Source organism: Struthio camelus, chromosome 9, assembly GCF_040807025.1.
Source record: "Struthio camelus isolate bStrCam1 chromosome 9, bStrCam1.hap1, whole genome shotgun sequence".
NCBI lineage: Eukaryota > Metazoa > Chordata > Aves > Struthioniformes > Struthionidae > Struthio > Struthio camelus.
In genome coordinates, this window is record NC_090950.1 from 27,068,727 (window position 1) to 27,095,114 (window position 26,388).

Below are 26,388 nucleotides of genomic sequence, written 5' to 3' on the forward strand. Positions count from 1 at the left end.
GCGCAGATAAGGCCGCCGCCGGCACACAGCGGCCGGGGAGGGCGGCGGCGGCGGCGGCGGCGACACTTCCTCCGCGGCAGCCCGGAGGCGGCGCGCTCCCCGCGGGGAGCCGCGGCCGTCATGAGGGCCGCCTGGGTGCTGCTGACGGCGCTGGCCGCCCTGGCCGCCTATTACGTCTACCTGCCGCTGCCGAGCACCGTGTCGGAGCCCTGGAAGCTGATGCTGTTGGACGCGACCTTCCGGGCGGTGCAGCAGACGGTAAGGCGGCGCCCGGGCCCCTGCGCCGCGCCGGGCTGCGGTGCACAAAGGCGGGGGCGGTGCGGGGCGCTGCGCGCTGCGCTGCCCGGGCCGCGGCCGCGCTGGGTTACGTCCGTGCTGGGAAAGCGGGCGGGTGGTGCGTGTTTAGCAGTGCTGCCGCGTCCAGTCTTCTGCGCTGGCTTGGGCGATGGAGATCTTACGGGTGTGATTCACTTTGTTTTCCAACTTGTGAGCGTCTGGGTTAAAAAAGAAAAAAAAAAAAAGGCCGGTTAGGGGCGGGGAGCGGTTATTCGGAGAGACTCCTGCCTTAGGGCCAGGAGATGTAGGGAAGGTCTTTCACATCGTGTCTAAATTAGAGTTTGAAACGGGGCTGTTGAACAGAATTCTCCTCGCGAACGCTGCAGTTCTGTCCTAAGGCACAGTGACAGTCCTGAGCTCTTCCTCTTTTACCCGTGTTTTTATGGTGACATAAAGGAGATCAGAGATCACAAAAACTCTCTCATAGTCGGCTTTATTTCCTGCTAAAATGGACCCATCTCCTGCAAGGACTGACCAGTCATCATCAGGCCAACTTTAATATGTATGTCCGAGTACCTTAAGAAACACTTTTCCTACCAGCGTGTCACGTCAGAAAACAGCCTTCTGAAACATACGTCTTTACAAGAACGCGCTTTCAGTGGAGGAGAATACTGGCAGATTCAAAAAGGAGTTAGATGAATGCATGGACAGCGGGCCCATAAATGGGTACGAAAAGGGCTGCGTGAGGAGCTCCCCTCTAATGGTCGTAACACCATAACTGGATGCGGGAGGCACCAGGAGACTTGCATGCTCTCCCCAAATAGTTTCTCTGCCCTGTTAGACCAAATGCTGGGCTAGACCGACCATCAGAGCTGCTGGGGCATGGTCTCGCAGTCAGACCATACTGCTGAATCCAAACTCGGGGGTGAAAGGTTAAAGCTGTTTGCTTGCATAATCTCCCTGCAACGGATGCAACCGTACCTTGTGTGTGGTATGAGCATTATGCAAACGTGGCCTATGGTGACTATTTCAATAAAAATTACGGTTTGACGTTGCTTTGCCTCATCTTGCTAATGAAAGCAGCTGAACTGCAAGCTCCCACCTCAACCAGATTCACCAGATGATCGTATGGCCAGAAAGGCTGTGGTGGGTACCCAATGCACTGTCTGCAAAACATCCTAACACTTGATTCAGGTGTTCCTGGATGAAGTCCATAACCTCTAGCTGAAGGAGATCTATCTTTAGAAAAATCATATGACCATGATGATATATATGTATATTGCTACTGGCATCTGTACACGTTCTGTTTATTTATGTGGTATGGTAGGGCACAGTCAGATGAATACTGGTGTCTTTAGCTTTGGAGGCTGAAAGATACCCCCTTTTGGATCTTCACTAGAGATTGTAATCCCACGATTAGTTAGCAGACCTTTGTGGTGGGTTTAAGTGAAACTGGCAGACTGCAAGCGCCACTCAGCTCCGTGGGGCTGGGAAGCCTCTGGTTAGAGGGAAGTAGGAATTTCTTAGACAGTTACCTACATCTCTGGCTTTAGAAATCAACACCTGCATAGTGAGAACAGTTACTAATCAAGTAACAGGCCTTGCCATGTGTACCTTAAAGGAAGGAACAAGTGAGTATAACACAGAAGCAGCATAAAGCAGCGTGGGGCATCAGAGGTGTCCTGAATCACAGAACGGGTAAGCTCTGGGGCATTTGTTTCAGGAAAAACAGGCAAGGTGCTTTGTTAAGTGTTTAAAAAGTCTTTCCAACACTCAAAGGTAGCACAAAGTCAGAAACAAATGAGTGCCATTAAGAGGGAACCGTGTGATCTGAAGCTAGGATTGTAAAAGTTAAGCTGGAGTACTTAGTTTGTTAGACAGTTTGTGTGTGTGTGTATGCATACACACACATATACATACATACATACATACATACATATATAACAAATAATAATGTCTATGTCTTTTTGTAGAGCTAAGCTTCCCCTTTCTTTCTCTACTGGCTATTGCAAGACCAAATGGTTTAGCGTTTCTCTAAATGTGACCACTGAACTTTCCCCTACTTCTGAATGTATTTTCAGCTTGCTATTTATTCCTTTCCTTTGCAGGTGTGATCACAGACAGTGGAAATATATTTCTGACTAAGTATTTTTGTTTTTAAAATCTCCAACGTGTACTGTAATTTTTTCTTCTGAGAGTGTGGAACAAACCTCAGGTGCCTCACATCCCACTAACTGTCTTTTGCTTGTTCTGAAATAATTTGTAGAAATATTGACAGTTAAGCATTACAGCTTCTTGTTAGGGATAATGTGTTTATTTTCTCAGTCTATTCATAATCACTACCAATATAATATACTAAGGCTGTCTTTGTCCCAGTCAGTTGCAAAGTATTTCATAAGCTTGGGACTCCGCTCTGGCTCTGGGCAAGACACACTTCGAGTATTTTAAGTGCAATCACATAATTTGAAAAACCTAACTCTTACAGGACACGTTCTGTCAGTAGGCTTAAAAACACATGACAAAAGGGGACTGGAATCATTATCCTAGTCTTACTTGGGGGTGGGGGGCAGAGCAATGAAGAGATAAAATGTCTTCTTTGAGGTCACCTAAAATACCAGTGGCCAAGCTGGAAAAGGAGCTTGGTTTTCTCAGCCTTGTGCCTGTACTTTGCTTATTATACCATGCTGCCTCAGAATGAAAACAGAGGGACTTAGGCTGCGATAACTTAGGTTGGGACTGCACACGTACGCATACGCACACACAACTTGGATTCACTGAAGCTTGGGCAAGCACAGTAAACTACTCGGGATTATAGGATTGAGCCATAGATTAAACCATAGGTACTGTTTTACTTTGCGTCTCTGTCAACAAATGTCTAAAGAAATATTTATAAGTGTACAGCTAAGAGCAGGGTTAATGCACGCATTTTTCATGTCTTTGTCTAACCGCCCCCCCTCCTCAGAGCAGAGAGGACACCATATGCTTATTTAAGGAGCCCTTTGAAATAGGCAATTGCCGAACATCACCGTCCAGATACTTTCTCTTCCGATGCATGGGAAGAAAGAGTTGATTTTTGGAACTGGGACACCCGTTACAGCGGTTAGGGAGGACAAATGAGTTGGCACAGAGGCCATCAGATAGGCTTGCGTGGAAGAAGCTAGGCAAGCTGTACAGGGCACAAAAGTATCCTCATATTCCTCTTCATCAGCAAAGCAATTCCTTCCTGCTCCCCTGCTACTCATTTCTTTTTAGAATAAAATCTAGGGCATGTGACATTAGCAATCAGGATCAGAGAAAACAGTAGTTAGTTCTGGGCCTGACATTTTAATATCTAGTCTGCTTACCCTTGTATTTTAGGGTGTGTGACAGCCAGACAGATAGATGTAAATCATAGTTGTAGCCAGCCAAAGTGCTCGTATTCTTGCATGCAAGAACGCTGTCTTGTTTATGATAATCCTCTATAAACTCTTAGGCGGGGCAGATACATCTCACTGGAGTGGCACTTTGGCAGAACCTGGGTTGCACTGCTCGTCTTACTTGCAAAAGACAAAAGTTATTATGTACCTAGCATAAGAGGAGCTCACCATGGAAGAAAGGGTATATGCACAAAACTTTAGATGCGATCCAGTTTTTGCTTCTGACTAATAAACTCTCTGTAAAACAGTCTCTTTTATTTTGTTGTTTTATTTTGTTGTTCGGAAATTAATGAAGTTTACACTTGTCTTTTGAGTCCTAGAGGAATAGCATGTTAACTATGCATGTTAACATACTCTGTACTATGCAGTAATGCACTTGCATTAAGAAATAGTACTGTAAAGTGAGAGATTAACCTTTCAACTTGATAAACTGTTTGAAATGCAGTCAAAACAAAATAGTCTGCATGCAGCTAAATGGGGAGATGCTCCTGTTTATTTTTAGTCAGTCTCTGTTAATGACAAAGATATTGCAGTTGGCATTTTGGACTCTCATGTTCAACAAATGCATTTTACAAAGTGATGCCAGAGCTGAAGACAGTGGCACTCGGGAGTACCTACATCCCCTTTTAAGAAAGGAAGTTAGTTTCAGAAGGTTCAGTCGCCAAGTTTCAAAGACTTTACTCATTTGAGGGACTTGGCTCAGTCCTGAATAACGTTGTAGGTGAAGGAGAGCGTTAGCTGTTTGCTTAATTCCCTATGCTATCTAAGGCCTGGAAGGTCAGTGCAGAGCCTTGAGGCTGACCGGCTGGAAAGGCAGCAAAGGAAGCAGCTGATGTGTCCCGCTCGCCTTTAGAGCATGCTGCCTTTGTGTACCGGCTGAACGCAACCTGTTGCAAGAATTTTGTGGCTAAAGGTCACAGATATGTGAAGTGGGACAGTTTATGTGGCACTTCGGATAGTGCCCGCTATGGGAGTCACATGAGGACAAAGACTCCCAAATGTGCTGAGTACTGTTAGAGATTAATAGAAATCAGCAAAAGAAATACACTTTTAGATATTTTTTTTTCTAGCATAGACGATGTGACTGAGTACGGGTCCGTGTAGGAGGTAAGCATAGGAGCAGCGCGCATTGGTGTTCTTTATATGATTACCAGCCAACAGAAGAATCGTGACAATTTAGGGACAGATACTGATGATTAAAGGTGAAGTCACATTTGCCTCCCTCTTCTGGCTAGTCCTCCTGTGCCTGGATCCTCTGGCTCATCCAGCGCCACCTCGCTTCATCCAGCCCGTTAATGCAGTGAAGTTCACTGACCATATTTCCCCAGAGCTCTCTATTTAGAAAACAAAAATATTTTCTTTCAGACTGATGCATAAAAGCGCAGTTGTTACAAGGGAAAACTTGCAGGATTGGCCCAAACTGAACTACGTTCTCTACCTGTGGCTGGCAGAGGAATTTTGGGTGAAGTGTGGACAGAGCTTTGATCTTTATACTGTCTCCTTTTCTTCTGTGAATTTGTCTTTACTTTTTCTGCAGTCCCTTAACTTCATAACTTCCCCCTTTTCCTCATGCTTTCTCTTCCTTTTCACTATCTTTTATTATTACAATGCTATCTTTTTGCCATAGAATATCACTTTCATCTCCTGCGCATGCAAGCACGCATAAACTACCATTCATGTAACTTCAGTATTTGATAGCCTACAACAGTCCTGTATTGTGTCACAAGAAGGAAAAAAAAATCGTGTAAAATCATGAATACCAGCCAAGATCAAAGTAGTTGTTGCTTGCATGTCGTGTCTGGGTACGGATTTTATAACTGACTTGATCCAACCCAGCTGTGGACTGCTGCCAAAAGGGCTGGTCCCATCCTTTTCCCTGCTCCCTCTTTCCTTCCTTGAGTCATCAGCAGCACGGTAACCTGGCTGAAGTTTGGTTTTCAGTGTTTTCACTGAGGTCATTTTCAGCTGAGTCAGGGAGCTCATACATGGGAGGCTTCATGTTCGTTAGTGCCACCGAAAAAAAGGTGTCAGGGAAGCACAGTCAGCAGCAGAGGTCAGGCAGACCTGCCCTTTTGGTGGCAACACCGTCCTAGATAAGCTCCAGCCAACCATTAAACACATGCTCTGCTGCCAGTAGCCAGATAACAGGGCACGGTGGTTATTTTACTTCCAAGACCTTCGGACAAGGCTGACTCTTTACCAGTAGAAAGTAAAATTCTGATGCCTAATAAATGATAAGATATGCAGATTAGATATACTTCCAAGGAATCTGGTTGATATGTGCTTGGCAAAAAAAATTGCCCGGAGCTAACAAATACTAGTTCTGTTCCTGTTGTGCCCTGGTGTACAAGACATCTCTTCCTAGGTGTTTTGTGACTCCTGGAAAGGGTGGTCTCAAACCAGCCTTTTGATTCTTGGAAAGGGTGGCCCATTTTGGGGGGGGGGGGGGGGGAAGCATGTGATAAGCCTGCAGATGGCCACTCTGCTCTGCTGTTTAAAAAAACAGGGCAAAACACATCTCAGTAAACAACAGTAACTAGCCTTGAAACGAAAACATTTGATTCCAGGGAACATGTGGTAATCCTGTCCATTAAGCATGTGAGCCAAAGTGGGAGAAAATGAGCATGGACTGGCTGTTGCAGCACAGAGTCAGGCTGCAAAATCTCGCAAAACCACTGTTTTTCCTGGCAGTATTTCTGCAATTGAATCTGAGTGGTTATCTTCCCTGAGCACTTCCCAAGGACACGCGAAGGACCAGATCTTTAGCTGGGTCAATCAGTGGCAAGCCAATAGATTCAGAGACAAACTATTAATAGATGTATTGCTCTTTTTAAAATGTAAAGATTTTAAAAAACTTGGAGCATTTCTCTTTATCTGCACATCTTTGCTTTTTTTTCCCTGCTAATATGAAATGTTTGAGCACCTCCTGTTTTCAAGCTTGAACTGGGTTTTCCTATGGAAATTTTTAAAGAACCAGGAGAGAAAAGCATGATCTGAAAAACAAAGATACAAACTGTCTTGTGAATTCATCTTTCCTTGGTGCTGGCTGGATATTTTCTGTATTTTGCTTACAGGGAAAGACATTTCTTCATACAGGGAGTATGAAGAAATGGTATTTAATCCATAAAGTAGCAAACATTTTAAAACTTGGATTCCCACCAGGCTGTCTCAACAGGGTGACATTACCACAAGCTAAGTGGGAAAGGACAGTCATTTTTGTAAATTCTCCATGTTTTGGAAGTGCATTCCTCTCCCCGCTATTGTACTTGGCATTCACAAAACTTTTAGGAAAGTGTCAAAGTGTGTCTGTTTCCACATAAGCCTGCAGTGGAAGTGGGGCTGTACAAGCCTTTTTTTGAATATTAGCACCTGACTGAAAGCTAATGTTTCTTTTTTTTTTTTTTTTTACATTTAAACAAATTATGACAGAGTAAAGTGCTGCGTGTAAGAAACTAGGGCTATAGAGCTAAGGAAATATTTCTGGCATGGATATTGCAGAATGCAGAAAGTCTCTCAATCAGCAGCGAGGAAGTGCTTCACATTTCAATTTGCTTTCCCTCTGGGGGCAGGGGGGGGAGAGGTTTATCCATGGGAGTGCTGTGCCTCTGTTAGCTGTTCCTTATCTGTTAGAAAACTGTCCTAGTAGAGAAGCTGAAACTTAGCACTAGAAAGTGACTGTGGAAAACGACAGTGCAGAAGTATGGCAGACAAAGTGAGAAAAAGAAAATGAAATAGCTATGCCTAAGAAAAGGTAACACAAACCAGAAAGACTGTAACATTCTTATATCCAAAATGTGGATATAAATTTATAAAATATATATGTCACTAAGGAACCTGCACGTCGTGCTCTTCCATAAGACTTGGCTTCCACTCAGGTTTTGTACAGGTCAGACGATGGCAGCTATCTTTTCTTTGCAATGTGGGTGCAGTTAGACCAGTATCTGGATGCCCTCTCTGTCTCTGGCATCTTTAATTCATACTAGCAGGTTTGCACTGCAATAGCGGGAATAAATTATTTTACCTTCCAGCTCCGTTGCCTTGACCCAGAAAGTTTCACAGAAGGCTTAGCTGATCGCCCAATTTCTAGCCTTCCTCAGCAGGACAGAGATTAACTTTGCAAATGGGGGAAAGACCCCTACGTCTTTTTTTCATGGCCATTCTCAACACTGTAGTCCCAGTGACCCTCTGGCAGACCTTTTGCAACCCCTTTCGGACCATCTAGGGAATGGGAACAAATAGTCATAATTAGTGTACAAGTCATGCACGGGGAGTGGACCATGACCATTGAGGCTGAAGGGATGCCCTTGCTCCTACTGGAAACATATTTTCATCTACATAAAACAAAGTTTTTTAAAAACAAAAAAAAAAACAACGAAACACCCTGGATAGTAGAAGGGGATAAAGTATTCCACTTTCTATCATAAAGTGATAGAAAGATAGGTCTTTCCTCGTTTTCGGTGTTACACGCACGCACATAAAGCAACCCCTTTTTAGTCTCTGGGGTTGGAAAAAAAATCACTAACCTCCTGTGCCTCTTGGATATCATCTTAGATCCTTTCTGATTCTGTGGGGAAATGCAGAACAAGCCAATAAACAAGGAGTATATTCCTCTGAGACCATTCCTATCTTCATATTTCTTGGCAGTTATCAAGAACTTTCCTAATCTGGAAGTGGAAAGAGTTATACTTTGGGGTAGAACAAGAGAAATGCCTTGCATTTATGATACCTTCCGCACCACAAGAATTTTAGAGCTTCTTAAACACGATTAATACCTCGCAGTCATTGCTCCCTTGAGGAAAGTGTTGCTCTAACCAATTTAGATAAAAGTAAACTGAGGCAGGCACCGAATAAGTGAGCTCAAGGAATGATCCCATTTGTTTTTGTGTTGTGATCACGTAAAAATGACTGTGTATCGCTGCCCTCTACTGGAAATGTTCTGAGAAATTTCTGAAGTGCAACAGCAGAAGCCACTGGTGACTGTCATCTCCTTCCAGAGGTGTCTTTCAAGAGGAAAGATCTGAATTCTCCTTCAGAGCTGTCTTGATCCACATAATGCTCGTGATCTGATTTAGTATGACAAGAGAGAATCTGTTATGGACAGGGTTTTGTTTTAATACAACTTTAAAAGCGTTAGAAGTCTTTGATAATCGTATTCATTTTCTGGTGACTGTTCTAAGAATCCATACTCATTTTTGTACAGGCACTGCCTTTTGAAAACTGTTGCATTAAACATCAATGCAGTAATGTGCGATATGCTCTAAAGTAACACAAATCTCTTCTTTTTCTTTTCTTTTCTTTTTTTTTTTCCTTCTCCTAGTGCCACCTGATTCACTATCTGAGACTGAGCCATCACTTGATAGTTCTGAATTATTTGATTGGTACTTTTGACAAGCTGAAGTCTGTATCTTCTGAACACATTAACATAACGGATGCTGTTTTTGATGGTGTGGAAGTCAGAGTGTTTGAACCTCCTGCAAAGCAAGATGAAACACTAAAGCGCAGTGTTGTTTATATCCACGGAGGAGGCTGGGCCTTGGCAAGTGCAAGTATGTGTCTGTCAGTAATTAAATAGAATGCAGGTCTGTTTTCTTCACAGCAGGAGAAACAAAAAGCTGTTTTCCCTGCTAGGGATGACAGTTTTGCTAAGACATTTCTGAATGCAGTAGTAACTGTCTCCACTGCAGCAGATCAAATGCAAGGAGGGAGGGGAAAAAAAAATCACAGCACACACTAGAAATGCATATCTCATCAGGATGTGAGCTGTAAAAGGACCGAAAGCTTATTTTCAATATATCCTGAGTGGACTAAAAATTTTCATTGCTGTGACTTGTGGATGAAAGTGCCGTATGGCCCAGTCCCCATTGTCTACAATAAGTGCTATGGTAGTATGCAAATATTGTTCCTTGGTAATCAAGAACCAGTGACTGTGTAGGGTTTTGCCCCATTTTCACGTAATAATTCCCAGGATAATTCCCAGCTGCATTTGTTCAGAATTGCCTGTAACAGCATTGCTAATGTTCAGCTCCTAAATAACAATTTATTTGGGAATGCATGCTGCTGATTACAGAAAATAGGGGCAGCAGGATGAAGGAGACTGGTAGAGGTGGATACCAATCACTGTCTAGCCTGCTCCCTTCGGGAACTACTCCAGTCACTTGCAGAAATTACCTTGGAAATGAATGCTATTTATGACAGAATTCATTTAGAAGCCACAAACATAATCAGAGAAAGTAATTTATAGCTATAGAGAGTAAGATAGCTATCGATCCTTCCACATTGTGCAGAATGAGAAAAGTCTTAGGAAGAGAAAGGGTGTGCAGTTCTCATGGCTGTCTCAAGATTGCGACCAAATGGGAGACTTGCCCCTTTTCCTTCCACGTTGCTCCTGACACATCACGAAGGCAGTACAGCACGGTTGTATTCTGAAGTATCTGTGGCCTCGTCTGTAGAGAAAGAACATCCTGAAATATTTTAAGAACAAAATCCCCAGTGATTGCAGTTGGACTATGCATGTTTAAGTCCCTTAGACCATGATTTAAGTGAGATTTAGGTTCCTAAATACCTTTAAAATCTGGCCTTCAGGTGCCTTTGGAGATCTCAGTCTCTTTGTCCTATAGCTGCTAAATAGCAATTAGAAATTTTGCCTGTCGTCCTCTTCCTTCAGAGGAATTAAGATTGGGCTTCGAGATGGATTTTCTTAGACCTGCCTAAGGGATGTTTGCTAGAATTCTGCCCTTCGTTTATTTACAAACTTCATTTGTTCTGTAATAATCTGCATAAGACTGTAGCTCTGCAAAAAGTTTAGATTACTGTGCTTTGTTTAGATGACTAATTCAGCTATGTCAGATACTACCCTCAGTTCCAAGATACAAAAGTTAATGGCAAAAATGTTACTGCTAAATAATAAATTCTAGGACTACAGATACTTTAGAAAATGTTTAATGCCATACTGTATTCGATAGTACCAGGAAACGACAATTAAGTAACTGGAAAGGAATAAAATTGCAGAAAATCAGTCCCCTGATAAATAGGATAACTGTGATTAATTGTCCCTTAAATGAGTAGTTCAGTTGACGTTAATAGGGCAACTCATTTGAATCAAAGCAATTTGGGTCCAATTTACGTGCTATAACAAAATGAACAACATGTAGTGGCTCATACAATAACAGCATCTGGATATTAATGCCCCAAGGCCACTGGCTAGCTTAAGTTTTGCCCAAGTGAGAGAACTGTAATAGGTGGATGAAATGGCATGCCCCAAGTCACTGAGAAGCACATGAGAAAGAAAGTATTAAAACTACAGGACTTCGGGACTTCTCAAGGCAAGAATTATGTTCCTTCTACTAGAGTATGTATTTGGAACTTGATTGCAAGCTGGCCTCATTTACTTTGCTTATATTTGTATGATGTATTTATATTTTCTGAGAATGCTTTGTGAAATACTGACATAAATGGACTCATATGTCATTAACGCTGTGTCGTTTCATTCCAGGAACAAGCCTTTATAACAATCTCTGCAGAATTATGGCTGAGTCTCTCAATGCTGTAGTTGTCTCAGTTGAGTGAGTAATTTAACATTGATAAGCAATTCTAAGGTATTTAGACAGCTGTAATTTAGTTCTTTTAGCTGTTTGCCTTTTTCCCTTGCTACTGACTTGTATATAAGGTTTTAACTTCAAAAATAATTTTCTTTACCAATTTTTATTGGTATTTTTATTATTTTTTATTTTTATCCTCTAAAATGACAACAAATTAAAATGGTATCAAAAGCTGATTTGGATATCTTGTTATTGTAGAGGTCATTTTAGAAGGCAGAAACGTGGAAAAAGAGAGTAGCACTTTAATCATTTGGACAAATGCTAAAATGCAAATGTTAGTGCTCTTGCAAATGTGGCTACATACAAGGAGTGCAACTAAAACCTGAGATTACTCAAGTGACTTATGATTCTGTAAATACTTATCAACTTAAAAAAACATATATGCACTTGGACATTATACATACCTGAAAGAAGGCTGAACTACATCTGTCTTAATCTCCCCATGCAGCAAGAGAGACTTTTACCCACCTCAGTGGCCACTCCCACTGCTGCAAGGTATATTAAATATAAAATACCTCAAGTCTGTCTATAAACCAGAGTTTGTAAGTCATATTGAGGAAGGGTCTGCAACATAGAAATTAGCAAGTGATTTTACTACTGCTCCTTAACCAATATATACAGTGGAGTGTATCAGTTTCCTGCTGTTCTCTCAATCCCATGCTATTCCAGTGAATTTAACCTGTGTAATCTAATTTGACCCATGTACTCTACTCAAGAGCAGAGGACAACAAGAGGTGCCAGACAGCAGAGAAACTGGACTGCTTTTTTTGACTAGCTAAACAATTCCAAGGTAAAAAAAACCTCTTAGCTAGCTAACTACATTACCTGGATCACTCCAACTTGATTGATACTTTCCTCATTCTTATTGTCAACTTTAATTTTTTAATTCACAAAAGCAATCACTTGATGTAACTACTCAAGTTTCCCACTTACAGTTGATTACGTGCCAAGTTCTGTGATCAAATTACAACTTAATTATATGGAGTTGAGGTTAACTGCTGCTAAACTCATTCTAGTATACTTTAAGGGGTAGGGGTTTTTTTGTACTTCTTTGGTGTTTATCAGTAGAAATGATAAAAAGCAGATGGTGGCCATTCCAGACAAGCAGTGATCGCAATATCAAAAAGTCCCTTATTATTCCGTTTCTTGTTTATGGCAGTACAGTTCTACCAGTTTTTCAGAGTTGTTATTGTTTGTGTCTTCTCCTTAGCCATTATCTCTCTCAGTCAAGGCTTTTGTACTCAATTAGTGAAGTCTAATTTGATTTCTCCTTGGTTTAATTGTACATCTCACTTTCAGGATCTATACACAATCTGTTAATGCAGTTTTGCAAGGAGCTCCCAAAGGCCTGTCTCATATTCCTTCGGAGCTGATACTATGCATAGATTGCTTTCTGAAAGCAGGACAGATTTAGAGTTTGAAATACTTGTTATTTCGCTTAAGTTTGAAATGTATTTTGTGTATGGAATTCCGTTAGCTTAGATTTCTAAAGACAGAATAGTTGAACCAGAAAACTGGATTTTCTTTTGCTTCAGGAATAATGGGAAATAAAACATTATTGACAAAAGCTTTCTTCATTTGAACCAACAAGTTCAAATGAGCTATGTAAAGATTTGTTTTCTGTCAAGTTGGCAATAAAAAATATTTTGTCAAAATATTCTTAGTCATCGGCCCTGCTGAAAGTATGAAAAGTCTATTAGGAATATAAAAGGCCACAAGCAGAAAGGTATGCTTAGCACCATGACGCCCAGTAACAACTCTTATGTTACGTATGATTCAGTAAACAAGAACTGACTTCTCCTGCACTGTTATTTAGAAACTGGAAAAGTCTAGTGAATGGGACTCAGGAGACGTGGTTCTTGGCTGCTGGCTGTCCTTGGGCAGACAGTTGTATCTCTCTGCTCTTCAGTTTCTCTGCCTATGAACGGGGTATATTTCTGCTTGTCTCCTTGATAAAGGAGTAGAGTTATTGAATGTGTTGCATTAGGGCAAATCAGTATTACTTCAGTTCCTGGCTATTGCTCCTTTCATGGTTTATAGGCGTACCATTGCTCAGCCTCTACGGAGCGTACATACAGATGTGGGAAACACAGAACTGCTTAGGTACATGATGTCTCGGTTGAATCTGCTGGGCATATACGACTTACTCTCCCTCATGCTGGTTAAGATGGGGATTTGGGATTGCAAACAAGCTGATTGTAATGACTCCTTTGCCAAGGTTGTTTTAAATATTCATTCATTTTTTGTAACATGATGAAATCCTCTATTGGGAAATCCTAGGAAAGTGCTGCACAATTTTATACTATCTCACTGTTATTCATATCTAGCTGGTTAGTATTAATCTTTCAGAATTAGAATGTTGATTATAAGATTAAGTCTTATATTGGCTTTACACATCTCATATTCTTCCCATAGCATTTATCCTAATGAAATAGTTATTTGTCATCATTAAGCTATATCTGGTAGTATATTAATCCTGATAGAGAGGTATATTCATTGTAAAGATTGTCTCTCACCTCTTCTCTTCTTTTGTAGATACAGGCTGGTACCAGAGGTGTGCTTCCCTGAGCAGTTCCATGATGCTCTTCGTGCTACCAAGCATTTTTTGCATCCTGATGTCTTAGCTCAATATTCCGTTGACCCAAGTCGAGTTGCAATTTCTGGTGACAGCGCAGGAGGAAATTTGGCGGCTGCTGTGTGTCAGCAGGTAACATCCAGTGTCTGATATGTATTACACGACAACAATCCCTAATTCAGTGATGCATATAGGTTGACAGGTTATTTGTGCTGCATCATCACAAGGTGCTGCATCATGTGCCAACTTGAAACAAAATCATAATGCTTGCTATTGAAAGCCAACATCTAGATATTTTACAGAAGAAAGGCAAGTCAGTTATACATGGATCAAGTAGCTTTGCAATGTCTTACTGCAGTTATGAGTTGTTATGGGCCAGATTTTAAGTCAGTAGCTAAATGACTTTTGTTTAAATCCTGTGTGCTGATGAATTCTGTATTTGCCTGTATCGGTAACTAGATGCATAATACATAGATGCATAATTTATCAGTTTATTTTCCTATTTTTGCAGATGCTTGTCTTTAAAAGTATGTTCTTATTTCCTTCAAATACAAATGGAGGACAAAAATTATAAGAAACAAAACTAACTCTTCTGTTAAATTGCCTTCCTATAGCATTTTGCAATTTTAAGGAAAGTTCTTCCATTTATCTCTAGTTTAAATGTAGTCTCATTTTAGTCTAGTAAAGATCTGAAACGTGGCCTGGGGCAAGTAATAATATTTTCATGGTTGAGTGAAATACTATTATTAGCTTTTTCATATCATCATTAACCATTGGTGATAAGAAAGCTGATATCATGTGCAGGCAACTAATTATCATGGCAACCTTGCAATATTGAATTAGTGTGAAAAAATTAATAAGGAACAATTACACTGAAAGTTTCAATCTTGAGGACTGATAAACATGATAGAACCGTGTTTTGGAAACAGCATTCCTAATTTCTTTGTCTGATGCATAATACTTTTTAAATCAGTGATATAGGATTGTTTCAGGAAAAGATTAAATAAACTAAGCATCTTCAGCCGGAAAGAGACAGCCAAAACTGGCTATAACAGAGAGATCTCTAGCTCTTATGCAGAAGCTGAAGAGAAAAAAATGTTCTCTGACTCTTCCACTCTTCCTGTTCCTATACTCTTCCGTAAGCGTCTACCACTGATTTCTATTGGAGAGGGGATACCGGACGTGTCCCAAATGGCCATCCTTACAGTAGAAAAAACTGTCAGGTTGCTCATATTTCAGACAGAAGAGCAACACCTGCCAGTGGAGTTGTATCAGAGCAGAATTTGGCCTAAAATTTGTCAAATGATTGCTTCTGTAAATACCAAGGTTGATACTGTAATGCAGATTTTCTTTATAATCTCAATTCTGACCTCTCTTCTTTCTGCAGCTTAGCAAAGATGAGCATGTGACCATCAGACCGAAACTGCAAGCCTTAATTTATCCAGTCCTTCAGGCATTTGACTTCAACACACCTTCATATCAGCAGAACACGAATATGCCTGTTCTTCCTCGTTATGTCATGATAAACTATTGGATAGACTATTTCAATGGTAACTATGACTTGGCTCACTCACTGCTGATCAACAATCACACTGCTCTTGATGTAAGCCAAGCTCTCTCTTTCAGAGGACGTCTGAACTGGACATCTCTACTGCCTTCATCGTTCAAAAAGAACTACAAGCCTGTAATACAAACTACAGGCAAGGCTGAAATCATCCAGAAGATACCAGCGCTGCTTGATGTACGAGCAGTCCCACTGCTTGCAGAAAATGAAACTTTGCAGCTGCAGCCAAAGACTTACATCCTGACTTGTGAGAATGACGTCCTGAGAGATGACGGGGTGATGTACGCAAAACGATTAGAGAATGCTGGCGTGGAAGTCACACTTGACCACTTTGATGACTGCTTTCATGGCTGTATGATATTCACGATTTGGCCTACTAATTTCTCTGCAGGAATTCAGACCAGAAACAGCTATATAAGATGGCTGCATGAAAACCTCTGAAGAGAGAGTCTCTTTCTAGAAGATCCAGGGTGTGCAGCCCTAGTGTCCATTGTTGCAAAAGAACAAAAAACAGAAAAGTGCACTTTCCTAAAATCTGACTTCATTGGTTCAGCTGCAGTTACTGGGGGGTTACAGACCACTAACGACAACATTCACTACCTTATTGGCCTTGCCCAGCAAAGTATTTTGTGAAATACTTTTTCAAACTTCCAGTTTTTGGGTGTTTTTTTTTTTCCCCCCTCCTTTCAGATGACACAAACTATTGCCAAACATGAACAAATGTTGAGCAAGGAGATCAGCATTCCTGAAACATTCTTAACTGGCTGAGTCTTTAAAGCTTCAGCTCCTTTATATGGGGCACAAAGGCCATGATTTTCAAATGATGTGATATAAAGCCAAACACCTACGTCTACATTTGGATACGTAAATAATGAGAACTAATTTTCAACTGTGCAAAGCACTTGACGTCGAAGAAAGTGTGAGCACTCTCACCTTTGTCAGCAGAGCCACGCATTTGGATGTTAAGCATGGATTTAGGTGTTGGCTTTTAGGCACACAGACAAAGAGAATTTTAAATTTAAAACAATAGTTCTTACTTCTAGGTGGTTAAGATGATGCTAGACAAGTCTCTTGGCCAAACATGTAATTCAGCTTTGGAATTTGGTCTTTATTGCCTTTTAGTTATTTATATTTTAAATAAGCACAGGACTATCTGGTTTCCATAAAAATATTATAGTGTCCATTATAAACATGTAGTATGAAGTATTATATGTAGCAGCAAAGCCCAGGTTGCTTATGCGAGTTTCAAAAGTTGACCACTTATTTGGCTAAAGAATGTGTCTTTATTTAAAGCATCAATTTTATGACCTCCTTAGAGAAAATACTAAAAATAATCTGCTGTGTGGTTTGCACTAATGTTTGTAATTAATATTAGAACTTTTGTTCATTGGCTTCCTTCTGTGTTTGTAATGTTTAGTTCATTATATTTCATGCTTCCTTGAAGGAGGGAAGCAAGCAAATAGGAGCGGGCTTTAGCCTATTATGAAGAATTAAATCTGAACTTTGCGGCTCCACCATGTCTCCCTTGTACAGTGAACCAAAATGCTAGGTAAGATGATCTGACTGCTGTGCCGCAAATCTCTGCAGTTTGAGCCAGTCTCTAAAATTCAGGCAAGCAGGATAAGGAAGTGAAACTACTTACGACAGTATATATTGTCCAGCATGTTTACTGACTGCAGAAATGAAGGTGGTGTCAAAAGCCCCGTGTTTCTAGGCAAAGAGGAAAGAATGGCAGTGCCATGATAAAACTAGTAGATTAAATTCACCCTCAGCTTTACCACAGACTTCCTGTTTTCCCCAGGAAAACAGCGTAATCTCCTTGTGCCTCACTTTCTTCTTCTGCAAGAGAGGGAGTAGGAGGGAGTAGTAATTTCCTACCTCACAAAGGAGCTGTGAAGATAAATTCACAGCCATTAATGAAGCACACTGATATTACAGTAACTGGCAGGCACTGAGCAGATCCTTTAGCCTTTGACTTTTCATCATTCTTTAATATCTGGCTCAGAACAGCTTGCCCCATGACAGATGGTGCTGGTAGACTACTTGTTCTCTTAGGATGTTAATTCATTTCTGGGTCTGGCTCATCTGAAAGGACACTAAAGTGGGGCTTTCTGGCTGTTGTGATATCATGATGAAGGCAATTTCATGGGAGCATTTCTTGTGGCAGCGTTCCGAAAAATCCTTTAAAAATGCACTGGTAGATCAAACTGGCTTCTGTAATTTAAAATACTTATAGAGAAGTCCACTCTCTCTAGTAGATAAATACCAAAATGGCTTTGCTGAATCATTGCTTCCCAGAAATAGCAGGATGTTAATATGGCTGTATGCATTAAGAAGGAGTATTAATGGGACAAGGCCGTAATGTAGACTCACTCATGCAGGCTGAAACTAATTTCTGAGCATGGGTTCACATGGAGGTCACAAGCTAAAGCTTTTTCAACAGTGGCCCCAATTCTTCTTCCATTTAGATCGTTACAAAGACTCAGCGGGATTAGATCAACTGAATGACAATTTAAATCAGAACAAGTTTTGGCCAAGATATCCAAATAAGCTACACTGGAGAAGAATTTAAACTCTTTTTCTGGATTTAAACCCTCTTTCTTCCCTTCTGCTATAAACGCACCTTCAGTAGATACAATTTACACTTAAAACAAACATCAACCAAAATTATGTCCATTCAAAAGACAGAGTGCTAGTCTTAAAATACGGCCTGCTCCAAAGCTCATCTCATTGCATGGAAACAGTTCCATTTACTTGGCTTGAAACTGTGACTTCTAGTGTAAAAATAATTTTTGACTCTGAGTTGTAACAATGGTCTTCCTATTGGCTCTCCTACTTAAAGAATAAACCAGAATAAAGCTAAAAAAAAAAAAGTAATTTATATGCACCTGCAGTCATTAAAAGATAGTAGTAATTAACTGTAGTACCGAGGAAGAAAAATCCAAGTGGTTAATACTGCTATCAATTCTATAATAATAAAGTTTTCCTGAGAGCTGCCTGCAAAGCTTTAGGTCAGCATTTGTTTATGGCTCAGTTATAAATATCTGCTATGAAACTATAATATAATTACCGCTATGGTTTTTTTTAAGTGAAAGGAAATGGAGAGCTGGAATATATATTCCTGGCGTTGGCTGTAAATTTCCTTCATGCACTGAAGCACATTAAAGTCTTGGCACAAGAAACGTTAGTAAGTATATAACTGGATTGAATGTATATATTGAGTCATCACCAGCTTGAAGTGACACCCAAGATGGCAGCACAACTTGGATGAGATGTTACAGTACGAACTTGTTTATCAAAATCTCTGTACTACTTTTATCGTGCAGCTATATGGTTTAAGTACACGATGGCGGGAAAGATATGTGACATCCTGTAACATAAGAAAGGAGGTCTGATTTACAGCTATAAAAAGACTTTGTTCTTTATAGCAGCACAAGACACGTGCTTAAAATGCAGTGTAAACCTTCACGTAAGCCTTAGTCACAGGCTCATCATTAGTCGTACTTTTCTTGTTCTCTTTTTTGCACACAGTCCCGGTGACCAAAGTTCAAAGTTTATCATTATTTTTCAGTTGAACTGCTGTAAGCTCCCAGAAACAGAGCGCTAACTCAGCTGAGAGCTCAATTTGGCCTGGCAGGCATTGTTACACAAATCTGATGTCTGCTAGCAAAAGGTTAAGATTAATGCGTGTTACAATACCTCAATTTGTTCTTTTTCTTTGTTTAAATGATCCTCATTTGAACAGAGTCCCACATCTTCTGAAGTGTTTATTTGGGCATACCTAGCACCTTCATTCCTTAGTTATTTCCAAAAGGAGTTGAGGGCGCTTAACACACTGTAGGATCAGCTCAAATATCTGTAACAGATGCATATTTACCTTAAAAAGAAGTCTTCTAGAAGAAGATACTCAAGAATTCGTCTGTTTATTTTTGGTTAAATCAGTAAGCATGGGAACTACCTTTTGATGATAGCTTTTTTTCCTAATACTCCTACCTCTATTCCTACTCCTGTATAGCCTTCATCCATCCATAGCAAAAATGTCTTGTTCTTGATGGCCTTGAAAGCAAAAAAAGTTCACATAACAGAATCAGTAGTCATTTGAATCCTACTTTCACAATCTGGGAACTGCATTAGCAGTTCCCCAGTGATTTGGCCAATACTTGCTGAAATAAATGGAGATTTTGTCTGTCTAGCTTAGAACCTCTTAAAGGATGGGTGTTCAGGATCTGCGCAACCTCTGATGTCTTTAAAGATGTTTCATGGTGCATAAAAAAAAATCACTAATAACTTGAAATGCCTAACCTTCATCTATGTAGTTGCAAAATTATATCCCTACCTAAAGGAGAAAGGCCGTTGTGGGTTTTAATAGCTACAAACTAAAAAGAAATGTTTTATCTTTAAAACATTGTTTTGTAGTGTTTGGGCCTCTTTATGTTTTTCTAATTAGGTGCGTTGTGGGTATAATTTTAATCTCTTACTAAACTTTATTAAAACCTTTTTGAAATTAAAAAGAAAGTAGATTAATCTAGTTTAAACCTTTTAAGCTGCTATGATATGCAAGTAGCAATGCTGTTAAAATTCCAACTGGTTTAATGTTCTCTTATTTATGAAGATGCTCAAGAACCCAAAGTACAACATAACGTATGTGAATGCATTCAGTATCTTACACATGACTGCTTTTTGCTTCTTTTCCAAAACAGGGGAAACATCTTGTAAGACCTAATTAGCAAGTGTGATGTAAGCGTGCTATACAAAATGAAGAACAAATAAATGAAGTGAAATATATCTGTGAACTTTTTTTTTTCCAGGACCATTGCTTTTTTTTTTTTTTCCTAGATGTTCAATATGCTGTTTCCAATTTGAAAAGTTTTCACTTAGCAGCGGTCAGTGTAACAAAACATTGCCTCAGGAGACCTCAGAGTTCCTAAAGAAATGCTGAATCAAAGCCAAAATGTTTGTTTTCAAAGCAGGAAACCTTGCCTGTGTGTCAGTGTTCTGTTAGTGATTTCTGTCAAATGATTAATATTGGTTACATTTACTTGTGTTGGATAATGGCCCATAAATGCACTAGTGCTGTTCCCTCTCTCCAGATAGACAGATCTTGTGTTCTCCACTCTGCTCTATAAACTGAGAAGGTTTTTTTAGCATGCTTACAGATTTTTTTTTTCCCCTCCATGAAATAAGTTTTACATGGCTGAAATCCTAGTTGCATTTTCATTCGCATTTACCTCCCTTCCACATTATTTCTTTATTTGTGACCTCCCACCCATCTTTTTCCCGTGCTTTCTCATCTATTAATGATCACAGCAGCATTACTTTTGAAGTATCTTAATGCGTGGGATTACCTTTTTGTCCAGCAGGGTACGGTGACTTTCAATACAAAGCTTTTTTCCCTGAGAAAAAAAAATAAATTTGTAAGGGGGCAAAAAGGCTTCAAGTGCCTTATAAGCCTAAATTAAATCAGCAGGAGTGATCTACATATACACTTTTATATATATATATATATATATATATATATATGTTATATATATATCAGTTGAGCTGTGTGTTAAAATAAAGCTGGGCCCTATAGAACATTTTTCTCAGTAATTTTTTTTAGATTTAATAGGTCTTGTAGCGTCAGGCTTGGCAGGGCTAACGCGGCGTGCGGTGCAGCTGAGCCCACGCTGCCCCTCCGGCGTGCGGCGCGGCGCCGGGGAAGGGTGGGAGGACCCGCGCTGCCGCCTGCACCGCGCTTGCACAGACCCTGAGCAGACACCCAAGTGTCTGTGTTAACAGAGTGTGTTAACAGAGTACCCGGCACAAAATGCGCGCCAGCACCTTCAGGTTGGTATTAGAGGATTACGCGGTGCAACGTAATTCAAGCATCGACAGGTCAAGGACTTCATACACAAGAAACAGTTGTTAAAAAAGAAATCTGACCTATAGCTGGAACATCGTATCGTCCTGCAGCGCTTCGGTCTAAAAACCTGACCACAGGTTTTCGTGGGCTTAAAATTCAGAATGTAATTACATCCTCGCTCATCCCCAGGAGAGGCACACATTTTCTGCTTGCTTTTAGTTCCTTTTTTTTCTGGCATTAGACCAGTGGCGTTTCTTTCATAAAAGTTGTTTAAATAGTGGGCAGCACATCATTAACATCTCTTGAGACTGAGTCTTACTCCTAATGTAAATTGTGTAAATGTAATAATTTTTCACCGTGATTTCCTGCAGTGTTTTAAAGTGTTTGCCGGCTATTCAACAAGAAGGCAGGGGAAAAGAAAACAAAAGAGAAACCCTACAGTGGTTCCCCTAAAACTAGTTTTATGGAAGCTTATATTTTTAATAACTCTTTCTGTTTTATATGAACAATAGAAAATTAAATATTTCCATCATAACCACTTTGCTCTTTTCTGAGGCATAATTTCTACAAACCACAGCACTTCCAAACATAAGGCAGTCCAGGGATACAGGAGAAGCAAGGTTTGGTAAGAGAGACAAAGTCTGCATTTTATATCAGGAGTTTTAAAATAGCAATAATAATTAAGCTATCAGAAAATTACCTCGCCCGCAAACACTGTGACTACCTGTGCAATATACTCTGTGCAACTGAGATGTGGGCTTCAAAGTATGGTGAAGGAAAAAAATGGGAAATTTTTACCATTAACCCAGTAATTTCATTGCAATTGATTTTTAGTCTCAGGCTTTCAATTAAAAATTAATAATGCACAAAATTGCCAGCAGAGGGAGCGTTTAAAACAAAGACCGACTTGAAAAAGATCCAGCATGTTTGTAAAAAGACAATATACAAATGGAAGCATGATGGTGGGACTGCACCGAAACATCTGTGGCAGCCCAGTCCCTGCCTCCTGAAGTCATGCACGGACAAAGCGTAACAATTCGTGCTAGCCTGAGGTTAGCCTGAGCTTTCTTGCAACGGAACGGCTGGCAGAATTGCAAGAATTGCAGATTTCCTGCAGAAACGGCTTTTCAGGGCAGCACAATTCACTCTCTCTGCTCGGCGCACCATAAGCCTTTCCCCAGGAGAGCAAGCGGCGGTCAGCTGGGGTTTTGCAGAGCGGCCAGGGTGAGGGCGCTGCCCTAGGGCGCGCGGAGGGCATCCCTGCGCGCGTCTGCTCTGCCCACGAGTAGGGATGCTATCACCCCTGTATTTCTGCTCCTTTCCATGCGCCGGGCAGCTCAGTAACTAAGCAGCGACGTTTGCAAGGCCGCGGGCACCCTCCTGCTGCGCGCGGGGAGGACGGGGCCTGGCGAAGCCGTCCTGCACCCGCCGCTCGCTCGCGGCCCGTGGAAGGCAACATCTTTCACAGTCCGGAGTTGAGGTTTGGGTCATTTTAGACGCAGATGAGTTACCTTTGATGGTTTTTTTCCGCCATCCTGCCACGTGCCCGCAGGCGCCTTGTGCTAGCAGCCCGCCCCGTTGTCTGCTCCCGCCCTTTCGTCCCTGCAATACAAATGCGAGTTGGGGTGTGAAGCCCTGGGAAGTAAGAAAAGCTCAGCAAAGAAACGGCTCTATCATCTACTGTGGAGGATTTTTCTTTTTTTTTTTTCTTTTTTTTTTTTCCCCTCAAACCTGTTTCTTGGGGTAAAACCATGCTGAAAAGCACGCAGAAGCGGGAGGCAGAAGGGCTCTCTGCCCTCCCACACGCAGCGGGGAGATGCTGTGCCTGGTGACCCGGTGCCCGTCCGGGCACTGAAAACATCTGCATTTCCATTTTGCACCTCCGCTTCCTCTGCAAAGGTGGCATAAAGCTTACCAAACTTCCAAAACATCCTGCCAGTGCATCTAAAATCCTGCTTTTGTCCACAGGGTGGACACGAAGGGAGGGCAGAGAGCGTTTGCTGTTACGCACTCGCTGTAAGGTATTGAGAAAGCAGCTTTTTCGTTCTGGTCCCCCACGATCTGCTCGGACTTCAGGCAACCCGACAGCACGTTGTGCACTGCTGTTTAACAGTTAAACCACGCAGCAGTTAACATATACACAGGGTGCCTTAAGAAACCTGCCTGACTGGCTAAAGATTGGCAGTTTACATATCTGCTGTCCAGGGCGATGATGTTACGTGCGCGGAGAAAGGTGACTTAAGGTGGGGCTGGACGAAAACAGAAATAACCACCCCGGCTCTTGCTCTCACTTTCAATTCTCCGCGCGATGCTGCTTTCGGCAGGAATTTGGGCCCAGGCCATCTATTTTCATGAGCGTCGCATTCTGGTTTTTTTGGGCTAGCGAGCGTCTCATGCGACTGAGTTTCCATGGGAGTGCCTGAGTTTAAGTTAAAAACAACAACCAAAAAAAGGTTAGCCTGGGGCTTTGAGGCAGAGAGGGACATTTACCGACACCAGCCACCCATCCCCATCTCTTCGGGCCTCTACTTCACAATGCAAAATTCCAGTCTTAAATCGCTTTTTCAGTGTCACTTTGAAATGCGTCTTCATCCTGAGCAGAGATTATTTTTTTGTCTGCCCTCCCGGCCTCTCCTGAGCTGGCAAAAGCAAGCCGTTGGCTGTTCGCGCAGCGCTCCTGCAGCACCAGCGCCGCTGGGTGCTCTTCCTCCTCGCCCACGGTCTGCAGCCCTGTTTGCTAGACCGCAGCCAGGGGAGGACGGGGGGGTGAGCTCGGGCTCTCTGCCTCTGGTGCCGGTGCGCGACTCGGAGCAACTCAGCGTGACGCCGGGTCTGCGCGCTCCCAGGGCCGCAGCTGGGAGAGCACCCAAGATCTGGCTACTTCTAAACAAACCGTATTTGACTCAGAAAGCATTAAAAGTTAATACGTAGCAGGATCCGTAACTGAATGTTGCAGTTACGTTTTCCAGATGAAAAACACAAGTTAAAGCAGAAGACGGTTTTCCTGTTAATGCCTAATCCTTGTCCCGACCGGTGTCTCCCCGTCTGGGGAACTTCCCTCCGTGGGAAGACGGGAAGGGAGGAAAGATGAAAAATTAGCACTAAGAGCCCGAGCGTCTGGCTCTGCCGGGCCGCGGGGTTACGCTTTCACACCTCCCCGGCCCCGGCAGAGCTTGTCCCCGCGTGCCCGGTGGAGGCTATTTACGCCCAGGTAGGGCTGCGGGGATTTCCACCTCCCGGCTCGCTCCTGTGCCAAGTCCTCAGCAAACCGTGGGACCAAACAATGAGGGCGTTCACTCAACCGGGCTTGCAGGAAGAGATTATGCATTTAATCAAAACAGCCACAGCAGCCCGTCTTCAGGTCCCAAACGGATCTGCAGCAAGCCAAAGCCTGGACCTGCACTCAGCTTAGCACTCAGCTGCGCTCATTGTACTGAAAATATGTGATTGCTACGCCCCCCCTCCCGCAAGGGACTATACAGTTCAGCAGCTCACCTGCGTGTCTGCAGTGCTTACGCAGGCAAGGATTTTAGCACTTTACACATCAGCATGAGCTAGCACTTGCAGTAAATCGAAGGCCCGTGTAATGAAGGCTGCAGGTTGGTGTCCGTGCTGTTTTGCTCCCAGAGAGCGCTCCCACGGCAGTGCAGCGGCCGCAGGCTCGGGAGCGTCGCGAGTCCTCTCAAAACATTATTCTCACCAAACAGCAGCGGAGGAGGCTTAGCTGTTCAGCAGGGAGGAAATGAGGTGGCTGAGCTATGGCATTTTAGGACCTTAGCTATAGTCCGCGGCAGCCTGTGGAAAGATGTTGTTGTCTTGAGGCGGTTTGGGTTGGTGGCTGATGCGGGAGGGGGGGCTCAGAAGCCCAAGAGCAGGGTGCACCACCCCATGACCAGCGTCCGCGATCACCCCGGTCTCCTCGGCTTTGTCACAGCAACACCTGAGAATCAATACGACTCACGCAGGATGGATTTTACACATTTTCACCCACATCGTTACAGTCAGCGCATCTCATGTGCTAAGTGAAGGACCCTTGGACACCAGGGGAAGGAGAGCAGTAAATGCATCCAACAGACTAGACATAAAAGAGATTTTACTGTACTCCTTGAAGAAGGTAAACTGCAGCGCAGGTGGGTAAGGCTTTGGCCTTTAGCTTTCCTTTCTGACTTGGCAGTTTCCCTGAGATCAATAAATTAATCAGAGAACGAAGAGCGCAGGAGTGCTGTCCCTTAGCTGCTTGGCTCCATCACTCGGCTTGTTTTTCATTTCCTGAAATGTTTATAAAGAAATGAACTAGTGTTGTTTCAGCAAAGACTGCTGCAAGCACTAAACAAGCCTGGTGTCCGTAAAGCAATAAGGAAAGCTGCCGGCCAAAAGGCCCTGCCTACTTTCCGACTGGGAGTGACGCAGCGCCCTGGAAGGCAGCAGCAAGCGAGAGGTCAGCGTTGGTCTAAAAAGTAATTAAAAACAAATCTTGTGCAATGTTATGAATAGTGTAAATCAGCATGGTTTTGCTTAAAGCAGTAGAGGTATCCAGACTTCACCAGCCAAAAAAGCGAATCCTTTCCAATGAAGCAGAGGAGTTCTTGCAAGTATCCTAAGTTTCATCTTCCCCGAATGTAGAAAGTTTCACTTATGTGTTCTCTCTGATTCGTCTTGAGCAATAACCATTAAATGAAATGAGCCCAACTGGGCAAAGTTACCTGGTTTTACATAGCTGTTTTACAATCCTTATCAGGACTAACAAGGAACAGGTAAAAGGTTGCAGTCAAACAACACAGTGAGAGATATCACCGCTCCTGACACTACTGTCCTTGAAAACACTGTGCTTTCAGGCCGTTTCATGCCAGTGATTTCAACTTTTCTTTAAATTATTTTGTTACTGTTGGTTTTTGTGGTGCTGAGAAGCCAGCCTACCTGCCTTTCATCACCTAACTGGAGATGTAGCTATGTCAACAGAGCGCCGTGATTCTTTAGCTTCACCTTTATTTGTTATCCTTTTAGTTCTTCTCCTAAATGTACCTCTTCATTCCTTTCACAGGAGTGCTTTCCCGGCATGCTTGCCACATTTGCTTTCTGTGGAAATGCTTTCTTTGCGTTTGCCACAGAGAGAAAGA

The 26,388-nt window shown here is 42.1% G+C and overlaps 1 protein-coding gene and 1 long non-coding RNA gene across 5 annotated transcripts; one reads left to right on the top strand and one right to left on the bottom strand.

Moving 5' to 3' along the window:
- Nucleotides 1–20,214, top strand: NCEH1 (neutral cholesterol ester hydrolase 1). Of its 3 annotated transcripts, none has more exons than XM_068954134.1 (6): nt 32–258; nt 9,010–9,238; nt 11,185–11,254; nt 13,826–13,997; nt 15,253–15,415; nt 15,492–20,214. In XM_068954134.1, exons 1-6 carry the CDS (start codon nt 121–123, stop codon nt 15,500–15,502), a joined length of 783 nt encoding a protein of 260 aa, XP_068810235.1. In that variant the 5' UTR covers nt 32–120; the 3' UTR covers nt 15,503–20,214. The 3 variants fall into 3 exon arrangements, with proteins under 3 accessions (XP_068810234.1, XP_068810235.1, XP_068810233.1); XM_068954132.1 differs by adding an exon at nt 11,739–11,785 and having other exon boundaries at nt 11,185–11,249; nt 15,253–20,214; XM_068954133.1 differs by having other exon boundaries at nt 1–258; nt 15,253–20,214.
- On the bottom strand, nt 294–25,943 carry LOC138068140 (uncharacterized). Of its 2 annotated transcripts, XR_011142786.1 has the most exons (7): nt 24,767–25,943; nt 22,783–22,873; nt 20,775–20,822; nt 13,807–14,152; nt 7,714–10,135; nt 4,844–5,026; nt 294–494 (listed from the first exon to the last, which is right to left on the bottom strand). It is a non-coding gene; the product is annotated as an uncharacterized lncRNA (long non-coding RNA). The 2 variants fall into 2 exon arrangements; XR_011142785.1 differs by lacking the exon at nt 294–494 and having other exon boundaries at nt 4,133–5,026; nt 24,767–25,942.
- Between the last annotated feature and the right edge of the window lie 445 nt (nt 25,944–26,388).

Excerpts from the sequence above, each read along its gene's own strand:
- NCEH1 (XM_068954132.1), top strand. The coding sequence starts at position 121 with ATGAGGGCCGCCTGGGTGCTGCTGACGGCGCTGGCCGCCCTGGCCGCC. Across the intron at positions 259-9,009 it reads TCCGGGCGGTGCAGCAGACG|TGCCACCTGATTCACTATCT; the intron begins GTAAGGCGGCGC and ends TCCTTCTCCTAG. Across the intron at positions 11,786-13,825 it reads GCCACTCCCACTGCTGCAAG|ATACAGGCTGGTACCAGAGG; the intron begins GTATATTAAATA and ends CTTCTTTTGTAG.